The sequence below is a fragment of the Artemia franciscana genome, chromosome 11 (assembly GCF_032884065.1).
Source record: "Artemia franciscana chromosome 11, ASM3288406v1, whole genome shotgun sequence".
Lineage (NCBI taxonomy): Eukaryota > Metazoa > Arthropoda > Branchiopoda > Anostraca > Artemiidae > Artemia > Artemia franciscana.
In genome coordinates this window covers 11,109,266-11,128,688 of record NC_088873.1, presented here as the reverse complement: position 1 = coordinate 11,128,688, position 19,423 = coordinate 11,109,266, and the positions used below count along the sequence as shown (strand labels likewise).

The 19,423-nt window shown below is 35.3% G+C and overlaps 1 protein-coding gene across 2 annotated transcripts in view; it reads left to right on the top strand.

Annotated features, from left to right (window-relative positions):
• Positions 1-19,423, top strand: part of LOC136032801 (DNA methyltransferase 1-associated protein 1-like) — a 37,494-nt gene that overhangs the window by 15,294 nt on the left and 2,777 nt on the right. The window contains exons 2-5 of one of the 2 annotated variants that reach the window (XM_065713186.1): positions 720-924; positions 4,343-4,509; positions 12,409-12,627; positions 13,806-13,919. In XM_065713186.1, coding sequence (XP_065569258.1) covers positions 723-924; positions 4,343-4,509; positions 12,409-12,627; positions 13,806-13,919 — 702 coding nt within the window. In that variant the 5' untranslated portion in view covers positions 720-722. Of the gene's footprint in view, positions 1-714; positions 925-4,342; positions 4,510-12,408; positions 12,628-13,805; positions 13,920-19,423 lie in introns of both variants that reach the window. The other variant, XM_065713187.1, reaches the window with a different exon arrangement.

Below are 19,423 nucleotides of genomic sequence, written 5' to 3'. Positions count from 1 at the left end.
GGTTTTAATGTGCGTTTGATCTTTTTTTACAGACCAAGATTGCAATATTACTGAATTCATTGTAAAATATGTAAAATTTTAGTACTTTGAACAGTAATTTTATCAAAATATCTGTTATGCCAGTTGGTGTAAAATACGCCATGAGTATAGTTTCTCCCTTGCTTGATTCCTCTACCCTCTTGAATATTTGAGCTACTAGCATAAACTTGGTTCACTCTAGCTAAGTCCCTCTAGAAATGTTCTACTGTACAAGGAATGCACCATAGTATGAATGTGGAAAATTAAGATTTAGACTTTTCTAGACTTCTCTGATAGCTATAGGCTACTAATAACCACATACACATAGGTTTCTTATCATATGTGATTCCAATATTTTCCTGAGACCAATCTTCGTTTGGTTTCTAAAAACTTTCAATGTTTCTTAGGTGGACAGTTTGCCCCTCCCCCCTGCGTGGTTGTAGGTGTGGCTATAGGTAATCTATTATTCTTGCTAAATTTCGATTTATTATATGTTGTTCTTTTATTCTATTTGACTGATTCAGAATATACTGGCAGGTAGCTAGCCCTTGTCTTCCTTTATGATTTTGTTTGTGTATTCTTGTCTGGAATATTTTCTATTTTATGACAAAAGGTGTTTGGGTTGTAGTTAATGACCATGTTTCTATGTGTCCTATTTTACTGTTATCCCTAATATAAAAGATTTTTTTTCGCGAGATTAGAAAATGACTGATGTATTGGACATCCTTGAGATTGACCGTCCATCTGAAGAGGTAACAAAGCAAACAATTTTTGGGAAGCCAAAGAAGGTAGTAAAGAAGTATGAATCAATCAAAAAGCCAGAAGGAATGGCTAGAGAGCTTTTCAATTTGATTTTGAATGATGTCAATGCTGCTGAGACCACACCTCTTTTTCCTACAGAGCCAGGTAAGATATGGTATAAAAGGGTACATTTAAAAGAAATAATTCAGTTACCGGCCATTTTTTGTTAGTATCTGGTCTCGTGTTGAATCAGGAGTTAAGCAGGGTTGCGTTCTATCCCGTTTATATGGATCATTTTGATGGACTTTGTCCTGAGGAATACAGCATAGGCTAAGGGAGAGCATGGATGAGAAAGTGAAACTCCTAGAATTAGATTCTGCTGATAAAAATGTTAGCAAAATGAAAGGTATTTTGGAGGTTTTGAGAGTTCAGGGTACAAGGATAGGTTCAAAAAATAATGTTAAGAAGACCACGCTACTGAGATTATGAGTAAATAGAAGTGAAGAGGTAATGTTGAGTAACACGAAGATCAATAAAGTGGATAGCTTCACTTACTTGTGTACTATTATTAGTAAAGATGGTTGATGCAATGAAATGTTAAAAGTAGAATAGCCAAGGCTGCAAAACCAAGATTAGAATATTGGAAGCTACAGTAACAGCAATAGTCAAATATGTTTCTAAAACGTGTATGCTTCAGAAGATGGAGGAAGATCTGCTAGATTTTTCCGTAGAAATTGTCCACAGATTGCTTTGAATAGCTGTCTGACTGACCATATTTCAAACAGTAAGCTGTACTAAAAATGTGGTTCTATCCTGGTGTTTAGGGCTATAATGAGAGGAAGGTTGATCGCCCTTTTTGATCGTTCTTTTTGACCATCCATCTAAGGCGAAACGAAAAGTAGGTCATCCCCAACCAGAGTGGGAAGAGGTCATAAGAACGGATTTAAAGGAATTGGAACTTCTTGGGAGGGTGTGAAGAGGGAAACTTTAATAGATTGTCATGGAGGAGGAGCGTGTAGAGCTGTGTTGGCCTCAGGGGGCTTGGGGCTGCAGTGAGTTGTTATTATTAGTAGTTGTAGTAATCAGTTACGAGAAATATTGATTTTGACTTAAGGAAATTTCTCAGTCTTTTTCAACTTAGATTTTTGATTGTGGTCTTTTTAGTTTAGTTTTTTAATTTTTTTATTGTCGCCATTATGATCATGGAAGGATGATTTTATTGCCTGCCTGCAAATTTACCGAGTCTATTGGTTGCCAAAAGTGCAAAACAAAAGGGTGAATTCTAGTCGTTTCAAGAAATTGAAAGGTAATGCTGTTTCTGATTACAAAAATTATGTCAACAACCAAATTTTATGGGATATTTTTTCTACTAAATAGACTTTAATGCTACATGCTTAATTTCAATTTCTCTTTTAATTGCAAGATTAACAGCAATTTTAGTAGTTGTATAAGTGTCGCCATAGTTATTTTTGAACGTTATGATTAAGTATGAAATTTCTAGCAAATACTTCGTAAACTGATCTCTTTTTTTTGGCCTGTTATTATCTGCTGGAAATATTTTTGTATAGTATGAAGCTTGACCAAACAGATCACTTTTGGAATCACATATTTCAACCAATTTTAGAGGCCCTGTTTTGCTAGACTTGATCAACAATGGGTAGCATTACACTTAGATACCCAAAATGATTGTTTGTCAGGTTAAGCATAACATTTTTAGCAATTATTAGGTAACTATGAAGCTGGACCAAACAGGATAGTTTTGTTTGGAACTGCTTAATTCAACCAATTCCAGATGCCCTTTTTTTTTTACTAGATTTGAACAGTGGGTAAATTTTATTTCATATTTTTTTATTTATTAATTTGTTTTATTTTATTTAATAATTATTTATTTTTATTTGTTAAGATGTTATTTTAACGAGCTATAATAGCTATTCCTTTTGTGTGCAAGCCGAAATAGTTTCTCCTCTTTCTACCATTCCAAGAGTGATTTTCTTACAATTGCTTTTGGAATTACTCCAACTTGTAGAACTTGTAGAACTTGTTGAACTTGTAGCTGTGACGGAGCTTTTGATCTATGAGCTAAAAATATTGATCTGATAGAGATCGGCCTGCAAGTCACTTGAGTGAAAACATAATTTCTTGTTTTCAGATCTCCGCAGGTTTCTTAGAAAACTACCAACGTTCGGCCTGCTGTCAATTCTAATTCTTTTGGTAAATTATCTAGTTCTTCTCTAGCTAGGATATTGAGGCCACAAAAACACTTGGGATCTCAACTTTGAAAAGAAATCTGACGATGTCATATGAGTTGCTAGCTCGAGTAAAAGGCCAATTTTATATAACAACCATAAACAGGCTATATAGTACTTGTTCATCCACATGCTATCTTCCTTATCCTGCTTTGGGTTTTGATCAAGCGTTTTGATTGTATTCTAACCAATCTTTGTTCTTTTATTTCTGCAAGCATTATCTTCAATTTTACCAATGTTGACTTTGAGATTTGAAACTCATAGACTTACTCCATGACTATCTACCTTAGTTCTGGTCTAGGATGGATGGGCGATAGACTATCTATCAACAAACGAAATCATTTTTATACAATTTTGAAAAAAGGCTTATGACAGATTTGCTTCTCACTCAGACTATCTGTATTGGCTTTTTCTACAATTAGCCATAGCTTGATATCAACTTGATTTTTGTTAAAAAATCAGACTTGGGTTGCTGAAATAAAAGGTTTAACTTTTTCATCTTTATAGTTGCACAACTCCCGGTAAAGAAAACAAAAATTACGAATTCGTAATTGCGAATTCTACATCTGTGTAGTGTGCAATTAGAACTTCGCAAAACTTCGAGAGGGTCTGGAGTTTTTAGTGTCTTTGGTTATGAATCAGCTAGCGGGTAGATTTTGTAAGCGTCTTGAAAATGTTGCACTTGATTGTGTGGTCAAAGCAATAAAGCTGTTTAGTTAATTAGTAGTTAAATGTAGGTAAGTAATTTTTGTGAGTCTTCCTATAATTGGTATTTTGACTTGCTTTTATTTTTCTTCGATGCAATCTCTTAGTGTATTATATTCTGTACAGTGAGCTGAAATAAATAATTGTTGCTTTTATAACATATATCGGTTTTATCGTTGCTACCTAAAACCTTTTATTTTTCCCCATTTAACTTCAGATTTTTGTATTTCAATCAGAACTAAAATTTCCTATAATAGCATATGGCACTACAATTACTAACAAGTCACTGCAGCACGAAGCCGCTTGAGGCCAACACAGCTAAGCACAGTCGTCCTCCATACCAATCTCTTCAAAGCCACGCCCTTTAAACCCTCCCAAAAATTCCCTTTCCCCTTAAATCTTTCCTTACGACATCCTCCCACCCCATTTGGGAACAACCTACTTTTCGTTTGGCCCTAGGCGGCTGGCCAACAAGGACTATATTTTGCAATATGTCATCCTTCATCTGCAGAACGTCCTAGCCATTCCAACCTTTCTCTCATTACAGCCATAGAAAGTTTATATAACCCCTTCATTGTAGCTGTAATAGCATATAGACCTGCAAAATATCTCATGTCTTTTTCCTATATTAGTTCATCAGGGCTATCGCCATCCAAAAGCAAAGCTTGGTATAAGAAAAGTTCGCGCTTGGAAGTGGATGGGTTTTACGAACCCTGGAAGAACAGATGATGCCACGTTCTATCATTGGAGGAGGGCAACTGAAGAAGGTCAAGATTATGCGTTCGCCAAATTCAATAAAGTAAGTTAAAATACGGTCCATCATACCGGGACATAAAAAAAGAGTAGGTACGGTAATATATCCAAGGACCTATTGCCAAACAAATTTTGGAATATACGTTCAAATTTGTGAAACATAGATATCCAACACCAAAAATATGTTAAGTTTGTTTTTGTGATGTATTTGGTAATGAGACCAAATCCCTTATTTTAATTGATGAATGTGTTGTTATTCTCGTATATTAAGGTCGTAGATAATGTTATGAAGAAAAAATGTTTTTCTATTAATAGTTTATGATAGAATAAGATAAAAGAGGCATTTATACGATTAGGTCTATTGTAATTATTCTACTTCAACCCTCTTCGTAGTTGTCTAATAACTTCGTACTACGTTAATATGAGGAATCCATATGAACGATTGTATTGGGAAATCCATTTTTTCTTCATTTTCTTGTTTAATGGAGATACACGAAAAGGAACTTTTTGAAATCTAGGGCGGATAATTCTTTGTTTTCGACTTTTCGACGATAACACCAAATAAGACTCTTTTTCACAGTCTAAAGGGGAATAAAATGTAGAAGGCGATTGCTCAGTAAATCGAATATAAGATCATTTACATCTTTTTTATTAACAAAATTTAGTGTTTAGTGAATGTCGAATGCTAGTGAAAAGGAATTATACTAGTTTTAGTGATAGTAAAGATTTAGGGTAACCTGTGTCCTAGAGTTAGGAAACATGAAATTGGGTAATGTAGAATTATATTTATTCAGGAAGAAGGATAGGGTATCAAGTCAGGGAGTAAGACTTTTCTTAGGCTGGAAAGCGCTAATGATAAATTCTAGTTATCCTGTGGCGGAGCTATATACGAGAATAACACTGCTGTGGGTAAGGTAGAAATTGAGGTAAGTAGCTGGTTTTGTATTGAATTTGGAGTTAAGCAGGGTTGTATTTTATCCCCATTTACATGGATCATTTTGACAAACTTTGTCTTAAGGAGCACAGGAAAGGCAATAGGCAATGGGAGAATAAGGAATCAAAGGGGAGTAAAATTTCCTGTATTTAGATTATGCTGATGATTTAAGCATCCTAGATGGAAGTGTGAGCAAAATGAATGAACTTTTAGAGGTTTTGCAAGTTCAGGGTGCTAGAATAGGTTTTAAAATTAATATTAAGAAGACTAAGTCGTTAAGACTAGGAATAAGTAAAGATAAAAAGATGACGCTGGTTGACGAAAAGATTGATCAGGCGGTCAATTTATAATTAAATAAATTAATAAAGACATTATTTAATAATAATTAATAAATTATAAATTGATAAAGACAATTAATAAAGACGGTGGGTGCCTTGAAGATGTCATAAGTAGAATAGTCAAGGCTCAGGGTTTTTTTTACAGTTGAAAAAAGTTGTTAAGGAAAAAGTTGCATAGAAAATAAGTCTGCGAACTAAGATTAGAATATTGGAAGCTAAATCGATGACAGTGGTCAAATATGGTTCTGAAGCATGGATGCTCCAAATTTGCTATTTGTTTTCCAGAAAAATTGCCTACGGATTGTTTTGGGAACCCGGCTGACTGACCGTATTTTAAAGAGTAGGCTCTACGAAAAGTGTGGTTTAGTCCCGCTTTCTAAGGCTGTAATGAGAGAAAGGTTGAGATGGCACGTTCTGTGGATGAAGGACAATAGATTGCCAAAGATTGTCCTTTTCGGCCAACCATCTAGGGCTAAATGGAAAGCAGGACTTCCGCGGTTGGGGTGGGAGGATGTCGTAAAGAAAGATTTAAGGACAATGGGAACTTTCTGAGGGGAGTGTAAAGAGGGAAGCTTTGAATATATATTGGGTTGAAGGAGGAGCGTGCGTAGTATTGTTGACCTCAGGCGGCTTGATGCTGCGATGAGTTGTTAGTAACAGTAGGGGTAGTGGGGTGGAGCTGTGAGTTTGATCTTAGCTTGGTAATACGGGATCCAGATTTTGAACTCAGCTGCAGTAACACACTGCAGGCCTGACGCAAGAACCTTAAATGTCCAAAAGTGTTGTTGGTCCAATACATACATGCACACTAATTGCGCATTAGTTGTACGCAAGATTCTAGTTGAACATTTTGTGATAAAAAGCTGCAACGAAGCAGCAACAACAATTTTAACCTTCTATAGATTTTTAAAACTGCAATTAAAAACTACAATAGATCTGCAAGCGATAATTTTAATGGGACCGTTCTAATTAAAGGAAGTGTTTTCTTTTCAGTAATAAACTAGAAATCTAACTATTAAAAATCTGAATATTAAAGGAAGCGTTTTCTTTTCAGTAATAAACTAGAAATCTGACTAGTAAAAATTTGAATATTAAAGAAAGTGTTTTCTTTTTAGTAACAAGTCAGGAGCTTTGGATACTCATCTTCTCTTATTAGGAGATGTGGAATTAGATCATCGTATCTGTTAGTATAATGTGAATCTATTTATTCAGGTATAGATATGGATAGATATAGTACAGACAAGATGGTCCAAAGCTAATACTAAAATAAAAATGAGCTAACAACAAGATAACAATGAGATGTTACGTCTGAGCTAGTAGTGTAATAATACAATAAAAAGTGAGGTAATAATACAATTTTTGCGAAATACCCCAAGACCAGCTGGCTATGAAATTTGAGTTTTAGATCTGATAATGTTGGATTTTTAAGAAGACTGGTTTGTGTAGTTGGAAAAGAAATTTTATAAAGGAAAGAAAAATTAGCTGGGGATATTAGCAAAACGGTTTAATTTCAAAAGAAACGCTTAAACTCAAGTGGGAAGGATTGATTATTCTCGGTAAACTTAGTTTGAATTTAATCGATTTATTAATTATTTTTGAAAATATATTCGTTCAAGGAACCAAATTTCTGGGGGAGTTGGGTGTATCAGAGGATTGTTGATTGGGTCCAAAATATAAATTTTTATTTGTATTCTTTTACGGAAGGAGACAATAGGACCAGTCTTTGCGGGAGTCCCCTCCTTATTTGTAGCCTGTATACATCAGACACAGTTATAAAGTGGCCTTAAATCCAAAAGATTTATAATCCCACCACACTATTATACTCGCCTTTAACAAAAGATTAAATAAAAAAAACTAATTTTTTTAGCTGAAAGTAAGGAGCGACATTAAAACTTAAAACGAACAGAAATTACTCCGTATATGAAATGGGTTGTCCCCTCCGCAATCCCTCGCGCTTTACGCTAAAGTTTGACTCTTTGCCACAATTCTACTTTTTAAAACAATTAAAAACTTTAGCGTAAAGAGCGAGGGATTGCGGAGGGGACAACCCATTTCATATACGGAGTAATTTCTGTTCGTTTTAAGTTTTAATGTCGCTCCTTACTTTCAGCTAAAAAAAATTATTTTTTTTATTTAATTTCTGAACGTTTTTGAATTAATGCATGTTTGGTTTTGGCTCTCCGCACATAAATTATTAAAATGAAATTTGTATATTAATTCTTTTTTTGGCTAAATGGCTTTCTCTTGTTATGACCAGACGATTTTGAGAAATAAGGGGTGGAGAAGGAGGCCTAGTTGCCCTCCAATTTTTTGGTTACTTAAAAAGGCAACTAGAACTTTTAATTTTTAACGAACGTTTTTATTAGTAAAAAATATACGTAACTTAAGAATTAACTTACGTAACAAACTTTCATAACCTTATATTTTTATTATGTATACGAGGGGGTTTGTACTCTTGTTAATACCTCGGTCTTTACACTAAATCGTAAGTTTTGTCCCAATTCTTTAAGAATGACCACTGAATCAGAAAGGCCGTAGAATAAAGAGTTGAAATTACTAAAAATACTTTAGCATAAAGAGCAAGGTATTTATCTCCTCCTAAATACCTCGCTCTTTATGCTAAAGTATTTTTAGAACCCCTCATATGCGTAATAATCTCTTCATTGTTTTCTTATAGTAATGCTGGAGAATCCTGCGCCCTTTTCATTGAATTTTTCTTCCCCCATGACAGATTCCTCCAAGGAAAGATCCTCCAACATAGCCCCTTCTCCTCAGCCCCACCCCCAAACAAAATAAAATCCCCCTGAAAACGTCTGTACACTTCCCAATAACCATTACTATATGTAAACACTGGTCAAAGTTTGTAACTTGCAGCCCCTCCCCCAGGGATTGTGGGGGAGTAAGTCATCCCCAAAGACATAGTTATTATGGTTTTCGACTATGCTGAACAAAATAGCTATCTCAAAATTTTGATCCGTTGACTTTGGGAAAAAAATGAGCATGGGAGTGGGCCTAGATGCCCTCCAATTTTTTGGTCACTTAAAAAGGGCACTAGAACTTTTCATTTCCGTTAGAATGAGCCCTCTTGCGACATTCTAGGACCACTTGGTCGATACAATGACCCCTGGGAAAAAAATAAATAAATAAATAAACACGCACCCGTGATTTGTCTTCTGGCAAAAAAATACAAAATTCCACATTTTTGTAGATAGGAGCTTGAAACTTCTACAGTAGGGTTCTCTGATATGCTGAATCTGATGGTGTCATTTTCGTTAAGATCCTACGACTTTTAGGGGGTGTTTTCCCCCTATTTTCCTAAATAAAGCAAATTTTCTCAGGCTCGTAACTTTTGATGGGTAAAACTAAACTTAATGAAACTTATATATTTAAAATCAGCATTAAAATGCGATTCTTTTGATGTAGCTATTGATATCAAAATTCAATTTTTTAGAGTTTTGGTTACTATTGAGCCGGGTCGCTCCTTATTACAGTTCGTTACAACGAACTGTTTGATTTAATCTTTTAGCGAATCTGTTGAAATGCGTTATGTTGGACGATCGGTTGGACATTGCTGGTTTAAAAATATTCTATTTTGGTTTATTTGGTTTTATTATGGCACTTGGTATTAACCAAGTGACATATAGCAATCGCAAATTCTGTTGGTCTGTCGATCCCGGTTTTGCTACTTTAGGCAGTTCCAGGTAAGCTAGGACAATGAAATTTGGCAGGCGTATCAGATACCGGACCAAATTAAATAAGAAATAGTTGTTTTCCCGATTTGACCATCTGGGGGAGAATGGGGGGGGGCCGTTAATTCGGAAAACATAGACAAATTGAAGTATTTTTAGCTTACGAACGGTTGATCAGATCTTAATGAAATTCGATGTTTGGAAGGATATCGTATCTCAGGGCTGTTATTTTTAATCCCGACCAAATCTAGTGACATTGGGGGAGGGGAGGGAGTTGGGAAACCTAAAATATTGGAAAACACTTAGAGTGGAGGGATCGGGATTAAACTTAGTGGAAAAAATAAGAACAAGTCCTTGATACATGATTGACATAACCGAAACGTATCCGTTCTCTTTGGGGTAGTTGGGGCGGGGGGTTAATTCTGAAGAATTAGAAAAAATGCGGTATTTTTAACTTACGAACGGGTGATCGGATCTCAATGAAATTTGATATTTAGAAGTATATCGTTTCTCAGAGCTCCTACTTTAAATCCCGACCGGATCTGGTGACATTGAGGGGGGGGGGACCTAAAACTTGGAAAACACTTAGAGTGGAGGGATCGGGATGAAACTTGGTGGGGAAAATAAGCACAAGTCCTAGATACATGATTGACATAACCGGAACGGATCCGCTCTCTTTGGGATAGTTGGGGGGGGGTTAATTCTGAAAAATTACTTACGAACAGGGGATCGGATCTCAATGAAATTTGATATTTAGAAGGATATCGTGTCTCAGAGCTCTTATTTTAAATCCCGACTGGATCTGGTGACATTGGGGGGGATTTGGGAGGGGGAAACCTAAAACTTGGAAAACACTTAGAGTGGAGGGATCGGGATGAAACTTGGTGGGAAAAACAAGCACAAGTCCTAGATACATGATTGACATAACTGGAACGGATCCACTCTATTGGGGGGGGGGGTTAATTCTGAAAAATTAGAAGAAATGACGTATTTTTAACTTACGAAGGAGTGATCGACTCTTCATGAAACTTCATATTTAGAAGGACCTCGTAACTCAGATCTGTTATTTTAAATTTCAACCGGATCCAGCGTAATTGGGGGGGGGGCAGTTGGGGGGACCTGAAATCTTAGAAAATACTTAAAGCGGTGAGATCAGGATGAAACTGGATGGGAATAATAGAAACCTGTCTCAGATACGTGACTGACATAACCGGACTGGATCTGCTCTCTTTGGTGGAGTTGGGGGGGGGGGGTAATTTTGAAAATTGAGATATTTGTAACTTACGAAAGGGTGACCAGATCTTAATGAAATTTGATATTTAGAAGGATCTTGTGCTTTAAAGCTCTAATTTCAAATTCCAACCAGATCCTGTGACATTGGGGGGAGTTGGCGGGGGAAAACGGGAAAATTGGGGTATTTGGGAAAATTGGGGAAAACGGGATGAAGTTTGGTGGATAGAATAAGCAAATGTGCTTGATACGTGATTGACGAAACCATATTGGATTCGCTCTCTTTTGGAGAGTTGGGGGCAGGGGTTCAGTGATTTGGCGAGTCAGGTGCTTCTGGACGTGCTAGGACGATGAAAATCGGTAGGCGTGTCAGGGACCTGCACAAATTGACTTGATAAAGTCGTTTTCCCAGGTTCGACCATCTGGGGGCTAAAGGGAGAGGCAAAATTAGAAAAAAACAGGTACTTATAACTTACGATTGGGTTTTCGGATCTTAATGAATTTTGATATTTAGAAGGACATCGTTACTCAGAGCTCTTATTTTAAATCCTGACCGGCATTAAGCGTCTTATTTTCCTTTTAAATCAATCTATTGATTCATAGAATTTTGTTAGAGCTCATACCATATGATCTCTAGGCTCTTAGCTCTTCTTGCCTCTTCACAAGTGCCATGTGAGCTCTTGTTTGGTTAGCTGTCATATGACAAAAATCGGCCAATTTTCAACGATCATCGTGTTTTTGTTTTCTTAGTCTGGGAACCGGAAATATAATTATGACAAGTATCAGTATCACAATCAGTTGTTTGCAGAAAGTGGTTTCTATAGGAGTATGGTGGTCAACTGTCAGTATGGTGTCGGCCCAGAGGATGCGTCAGGGTCAGACTCTGAAGCAAAAATAAATCATCCAAATATTGCGTGATTGAAAAATAACCCAAAAGAGAGAGTTAAAAACGAACAAAAAAGCAAAACAAAAAAAGAAAGCTAAACACGAACAAAAAAGAAAGCAAAAAACAAACAAAAAAAGGAAACCAAATTCCTGCTAAAGACTCGTAGCATAAAGTGCTGTCACATATCTCAATTTTTCCTTGAGCGGGAGATGGAATTGGCCCTTGAGAGAGAATATGGGACCAAACTATTAGTAGAGGTGGTTCGGGAGGTTGAGGGGGCACCTGCCCCGGGTGTATAAATTTTAGGGGTGCAAAATTTCAAATAAATAATCCAACATTTATAATCGTTTTGTAATTTTGAAATTTTATTTTTGCTAAAATACAGGAGAGGGTGCAGTAAGTATAAGCAAATTGAATCCAAAATTCTTATTTTTTCCGTATCTTCCCACATAAAGTGTGAACAGTCACATTTAAATAAATGAAAAATATTGTTGTTATATGAAAATTTCCCTAAAATTTGACCTGAAAATTTTTAAAAGACAGGGGAGGGGGGTACTAATCAGATTTTGCCCGGGCGCTAATCAGATTTTGCCCCGGGTGCAATAGAGGCCAGAACTGCCACTGACTGTTGGTAAAAAAGAATCGCATCAAATACTTTCTACTCTAAAACTCAATTTTAAAATAAACATTCTGATGTGATTTCACGATGGACACGGAAAATAATTTTTCTACTTATGTTGAAAGGATTGTTTGATGGATTTTAGTCAATGCCCACGTGTTTTTCCCCATGTGTTTTTTGCTCTTTTGTCTTTTTTTACCCCATTCGCTTGATGGATTTTGAGAGTCTAATTTACTTCTTTTATTTTAGAAAATTAACATAACATCGTATACTAATGAAGAATATCAACAGTTTTTACTTTCGGATAATTGGACAAAAGCTGAAACGGATCATTTGATGGAGTTAGGCAAGAAATTTGATTTGAGATTTGTCATTATGCGAGACAGATGGGATAGAGAAAAATACCAAGATAGAACTGTAGAGGATCTGAAAGAAAGATATTATGAAATCTGGAATAAAATTGGGAAGGTAATGTATCAGAATTTTAAGTTAACAAACTAAACTACCAGAAATGCTGAGTTCTTTAGGACAATTTTTCTAATCCCTTTATGTTTTTTGTAATTTTTATTCATTTTTTTTTTTATTTTTTTTTTTTTTTTTTTAGATAGGTTATGATTCTGATGTAGAATTTACACAAAGTTCTGGATGTTGTCTTTCAAGGTAATGTTATTTTTATCTTTATTTTAGAAGGATGTTTCGGTTGGAAATTTATGTAGAAGAAGTTTTCTTTGTAACTGAAGTTTTACCATGTAGATAGAAAATCTAGAATACGATGAAAGAAATATGTACGTATGTTCATAATTTATGTTGATATGTTAGAAACAAAAATAAATAATAAAAAAAAAGATGATAAAAGTTGAAATTTCGGACAATCACGGTAATATATACACACACACATTTTTATATATATATATATATATATATATATATATATATATATATATATATATATATATATATATATATATATATATATATATATATATATATATATATATATATATATATATATATATATATATATATATATATATGCCATGTCAGCCATATCGGACAAGATCTATGTGTGTGCGGACAAGATGATAAAAGTTAAAATTTCGGACAATCACGGTAATATATACACACACACATTTTTATATATATATATATATATATATATATATATATATATATATATATATATATATATATATATATATATATATATATATATATATATATATGCCATGTCAGCCATATCGGACAAGATCTATGTGTGTGCGGGCTGTATAAAGGAACTACCCCATGGAAATTACCTCAATTCAGACCGGAATGAATGTGTACAGCACAGACACCATCTCGGTGTGGAGAAAATTTAATAGTTGGCGGGAGGAGGGTCCGTTTTCCCCATTTTACTGTATAGCGACCCTTTAATTATATATATGTATGTATATATCTATATATATATATATATACATATATATATATATATATATATATATATATATATATATATATATATATATATATATATATATATATATATATATATATATATTTAAAGATTGATGGACATACAGCCTTGTAAAATTCAAGAAACTTGCTTAATGTAAACCTTATTATATGCTTGTTATATTTCAAACATTTAATATATAATTTTGTTGCAGGCTCGCGCTGTTGTCGAAAATATACCTGAGCCAAAATTAATATTGTTTGATGCTGAACATGAAAGAAGGAGGAAAGAACAGCTAAGGAGACTCTTTGACAGAACACCAGAACAGGTAAAAATCTCTTCAAATTTCGAATGAAAATGGTAGTAGTCAAAAATATTTAAAGGAAATTTTGAGTCAATCGGAGTCACTACAATAGAGATGAATTTGTCTTCTTAATTGGTCCATATTAATATGTATATATATATGTATATTTTTAAGTTTGAAGCCAGAACAAAAGTACCAGGTTGACATAATTTTGTCAGATTTGGTAGTAATTTATTTTATTTTGTAAATTAATTGAAAATTACTCTAACTCGAGTTAACACAAAGGAAAAAAAGAGCGCTAACGCAATTTATAGTTAAACAATGTTGCTAAGGTATATGTTCACGGTGAAGCAGGGGAATCTGCGACAAATCTAGAGCTGTAACCTGCACCGAGAACACGAGACGTTCATATCGTTTTGCTTATTAGTTTCAGATGTAATATTTTACAAAGCTAGTATTATGTTCTAACTTTGACTTTATCTCAGAGAATGATCTAAACTTGCTTCAAAAAATTAGACAATTTTTGTATTTTGTGTTTTTCAATCATCGTCAACGTATTTCACAATTAAAAAAGCAATATAAAGAAAATCTTAGAAAGCATAACTTGGTCGATGGAAGGATCTGAGTCTCAGCTTTGAAATGAAAAAAGAAAAAAAAAATGTGGCCTTGAAATTGTTAGATTTTTAATTTAAAAAACGTGGAACGTCAAAATGGTAGTTAAACTTCTTTTTTGATTTTTTTTGCATTCATACAATGGCCCGCGTTGCGCAGGTACCGATCTCCTCATTCTCTGCCTTCGGCTGGAAGTCTAATGCATGGTTTGTGTTAAACCATCCGACACTCCCCATCTTTGCCCCCAGATTTCTCCAGGTACGCATTTGGAGCTGGTTCGACAATGGCTACGCTTGTAGAGTCACACCCCTCGTTCCAAACCAAATGATCAGCGACATCCAAACTTGAACCTCTTTTTCTACGGACACAGGGTTGCAAGCAATTCGTGCTTACAATTCGGGTGGTACGGTTCAAAACGGTAGCACCGCAGAAAAAGAATATACTAAAACTTGCACAGGGAATATACATCTAAAGAAGGCCATCGAAATTATAAAATTACTGATGCTTGTTCTGGGCTCATAATTATAAAAAAATAATTCCTTCGCTTAGACTCTCTGGGACTTACAGAGGAACCCAGGATATTGGTTGACATGGCCCCAATTCATGAAAAGTTGGCAGGGGGGATGTATTTTCCAAAATCCAGGGGAATATAAATTTTTCCTTTTTTTCAATTTTCTCAATGAAAATCCCAAAAAGACATTTTTCAAAGAATCTGCCGCCAATTTCAGTTTATTGTGAGAAAGTGGTAAGGACCTAACGGTTGCCTTACGGAAAATTCAGAACTCCTTCAGGATTGATGAATCTGATATTATCGTATTCATCTGGGACCAAAAAAGATAATTGTCGTATGTCCTTGAGCCATACCCACAATGGGTAAGCTAAAGTTATTTTTATAGCTATATCAGAAGCATAATTATAGTTATAGTTTTCTGAGACATTTTTAAAGTTGTTTGTTGTTCTGCTTGTTTTCAACGGATTCGAAATTGCTGTCATTTACTTTACAAATTATTTCTGCTTCCCCTTTTGTATATGTCTCCTACAGTTTAATTTTTGTAAGTTAGATGGCAAGTGAAACAGTTTGAGCTAAGAGAGATATAATTTTCTTTCTAAGCGCGATTAATACTCTTTGAAGAGCTGATAAATGTCTATTGCATCATTTTTTTTTTGCACTAAAATTCGTTCGAGAGATACACCGTGTTTATAATTTCAAGGGACTGACAACTTCTTTGTCATTGTGTACTCCGGCAAAAAATTGAATGATGACTCTCCTCAGGAATGAGCTGATACCTGATTCGTCACAAAAACATGCTGAACGTAGAAGCAGGCCAATTCTAAGTGACGTCACTCACCCCCTCACATTCCTCCCTACCCCAACATTGTGCGGAAAAGGTTGGCCTACTGCACGGTAGGCCGTAAGGATTATAATCCGTAAGGATTATAATGTCGCCAAAATTTTGAAGCTAATTGATTGAACAGACAAAATGAGCCTGTGGTATATAATTGACTCTTCCCCCTGCACCTTGCACTGTTAACTTCTTAACAAAGATTAGTTTGAACTGGTGTCAAGCAAGGATTTCCAGTTCATTTAATCGGGAAGAAAAGTGGACGATAATCCTTCTGGTGCTGCAACACCCCTCTTAACGCCAACTTTTAGCATAAAAAGCGGTTATATTGAGGGCATTGATAATGGTACCTATGTTTACAAGAGGGAGTCCTTGGGATCGTGAGAGTTATAGGCTAATAGCCATAGCTTCTACATTTGACAGCCGATTTTTAAATAGCCAATTAAATGGCTGGTGGGATTTGGACATATGGAAGAAGAACAGGGAGGTTTCAGAAAAGTATGACGGATAGGGTACTCGTTTAAATTGGGTTAATTGAAAAAGTATGCATCAGAGAAAAGAACAAGCTTTATGTTGCATTTTTGATATTAAAAAAGGCGTTTGATAATGTTAAAGAGTTCAGCTTAAAAAGCCTTGAATAAGTGGGGCTACCTCTTTGTTTCATTCGAATGTTTGTTAGTATATATTCTAAAATAATGCGATAGTAAGAATATTTGAGTCGGGAGTTTCAAGACCTTTTAAAGCTAAGAAAGGAGTAATACAGAGAAGCGTCTTATTACGGTCTTTATTACGTCTTATATTTGGTCTTTATATTAATGACGTGGTTAAATTATGGGCTCCAATAGTTAGTTTAGGTAATAAAAACTTCTGTTGTTTGCAGATGACACTGCTCTAATGGCAAAATCTGCATATGATTTATAGAGGTTACTTGAACTAACAGTAGATTATCTAAGAGGAAATGTTTAAGGTAAATTTTCAGAAATCAAATATGGTTTATTTAACAAGGGAAATGATAAATGTGAAACATTTGATAAATGTGAAGGATATGTGGATATTTTTTCAAAGTAAATGTAGTCAGTAGTTGTAGCTGTAGTCGTAGTAGTTGTACCAGTAGTAGTATCTGTAGCAGTGGTAGTAGTCGTAATAGTAGCAGCAGTAGTCATAGCAGAAGTAGTAACGTTAGTATTTGTTGTAGTAGTATTTGCAGTAGCATTAGTCGAAGTTGTGACAGTACTAGTCATAGTAGTACTATTCGTAGCAGTAGTAGCAGTCTTAGCAGTAGCAGTCGGAGTAGTTGTCGCAGTATTCGCAGTTGTATTAGTCATAGTAGCAGTAGTGGTAGAAGTATTGATGTAAATGAAGAAAACCTTAAACCAAAGAGGAGCAGCAATGTTTACAATTTTCCGGAATAACAAAATGGCAATAAAAATTGTCGTCGTATAAAAGGGTTTTTCTATCGAACACAATGTGTGTTCTACATTACGGAGCAGAGAAAGTGGTTCATCTAGAATGTATTCAGTTAGGGTACTTTAAGAGATTAAATATGTTGCATAGAACGCAGTTGTTTGAACGGTGATCTAGGTCTATGACCACTAAAAAATTACCGACTAGTCTCAAACCCCCACTATCAAATTTTGGCTTAGAGTTGTTCAGTTACTCAGTGATAAGTTGCTTTAGGCAGCTTAAGAAGATTTATTTTCACAGGGGAAAGTAAAGCTAATGACCACTTAAAATAAAAGACATTTTAGTTACAACAGGGTTTTCTTTTGTTCGGAAAGACGTTATAGGACCATGGATATACAAGAAAAGTGGGAGAATTGGATTAGGTCGTACTAGAAAATTAAACGATCTAAAAATGGAATGAGGAGCTAAAGAACCGGAAATTTTAACATTTTATAAGGAGGTTAAGGTAGCTTATGGGTAAGAGTTCTACCTTAAGCCGAATATCTTACTTTGTGGATGCAGCTTAAGGCTAATTGCCTTCTGATTAGGAGAAGACTTAAAAGGTTCTCAAAGAATGAAGCTGCAAAGAAGACAGGTATTCTTGCCCGCTTTGCAAAGTTACAGAGGATGATTTGGTTCATTGCTTGAGCCGGGGCCAAAGGCTGTCTACGATGAGCGAAGGTGTATTTGGAAAAATTAAGTTGATACTTCCGGATGTCTTAAAGAGTATGTCACCACATTTTGTCTGTAGAATAGCAAGGTATCTGGAAATTGGAAATTAAGTTTATTAAAAGAAAATCCCAGTTTATTAAGTAAATGCTGCGTTTCATTTAAGTTTTTTTCTAATAATTACTGATATACGTTTGTACTTTTTGCGTACATGGCCGTATTTTTTGCTTTATTGTATTCGACGTTTGTCGAGCAATATCATGGGTGGATTTTTCAATCTTGTGATTTGAAAACCAAAGTGGGACCGTCCTCCTCTCAAGACAGTTCTAGTATGTCCATGTCACTTCGAATGTCCCCTTCTCTTTATTGCTAACTTTTTCGCGGAAGGGTAGGGATGTTGTGCATGGATTTAACTGGAATAACATACGGATTTTCAATAGTTATGATTGGAAGATAAAACTCGGCCGAAGGATCCTTCAGAAGTTCTGCCGGCTTTTTAGCATAAGCATGTTGTATCGTGTTAGAACCGATATTATGCAAGAAAATTTGATTCTGAATGACTGGGTAGACCAAATTCAGCATGTAGCCCCTCTCCTCCCATCCCAGCCTTTTATGATAAGAGATAAGTTTCTATCTTGTTTACATCGAAAAAATGTAATGATTTCATCGAGGATAATGTGAAGCAAAATGTGGGCCCATGTTTCCTCCAGCAACCCTTCTCTCCGCCAACTTTTTAGGTAAAATATAGACATGTCAGACCTTTTTTAAGTGGAATCACATAAGGTTTTTAATCGGCATTGATAAAAGCACATACTTATCCCTTATATCCTTCGACATCCCCTCACTGTCCCTTGTTATGCAAACTCATAAAATGAGGGTACGCTTATTGTGCCTTCATTTCAAAAGGAATCGCGAAAGATTATCTATCTATATAATTGAGAACCAAAGTGGGGCAGTGGGGCTCACCCTACCCCTCCCATTTCAATAGGCATGTTTAACCTTGTTTAAATCGAAAACATGCAATGGTTTATCATTCTGTATGATCTCAGGCACAAAACGGGCCTGGCATTCCTCAGAGGTACGTCTCCTCTCTTCGTGACTTGTAAGAAAGAATTTCTGTTCCCCTCCAGGGACGATATTTTAAATAGGAATTTTAATCACATGGACAGATTTTTTAGAGATTGTAGATTTTTTGGATAGTAAAGAATACATTCAATAATATTTTTTTAGTAAAATTTTTACTGCTGACAATTCCTCGCACTACCAAGCCGCCTGAGACCAACACAGTAACATACACACCTGCGCCCATTCTGTTTGGACCATCACTCTAGACGCCCTCTCATATTCTCACTGCCTCGGACCTCCCTGTGGCCTCTTCCCATCCAACTGAATAAGTTTAATATTTTGCTTAAATATTAATGTTTTAATTTTAATAGGTTTTTCCGGTCGATACTACTCCGG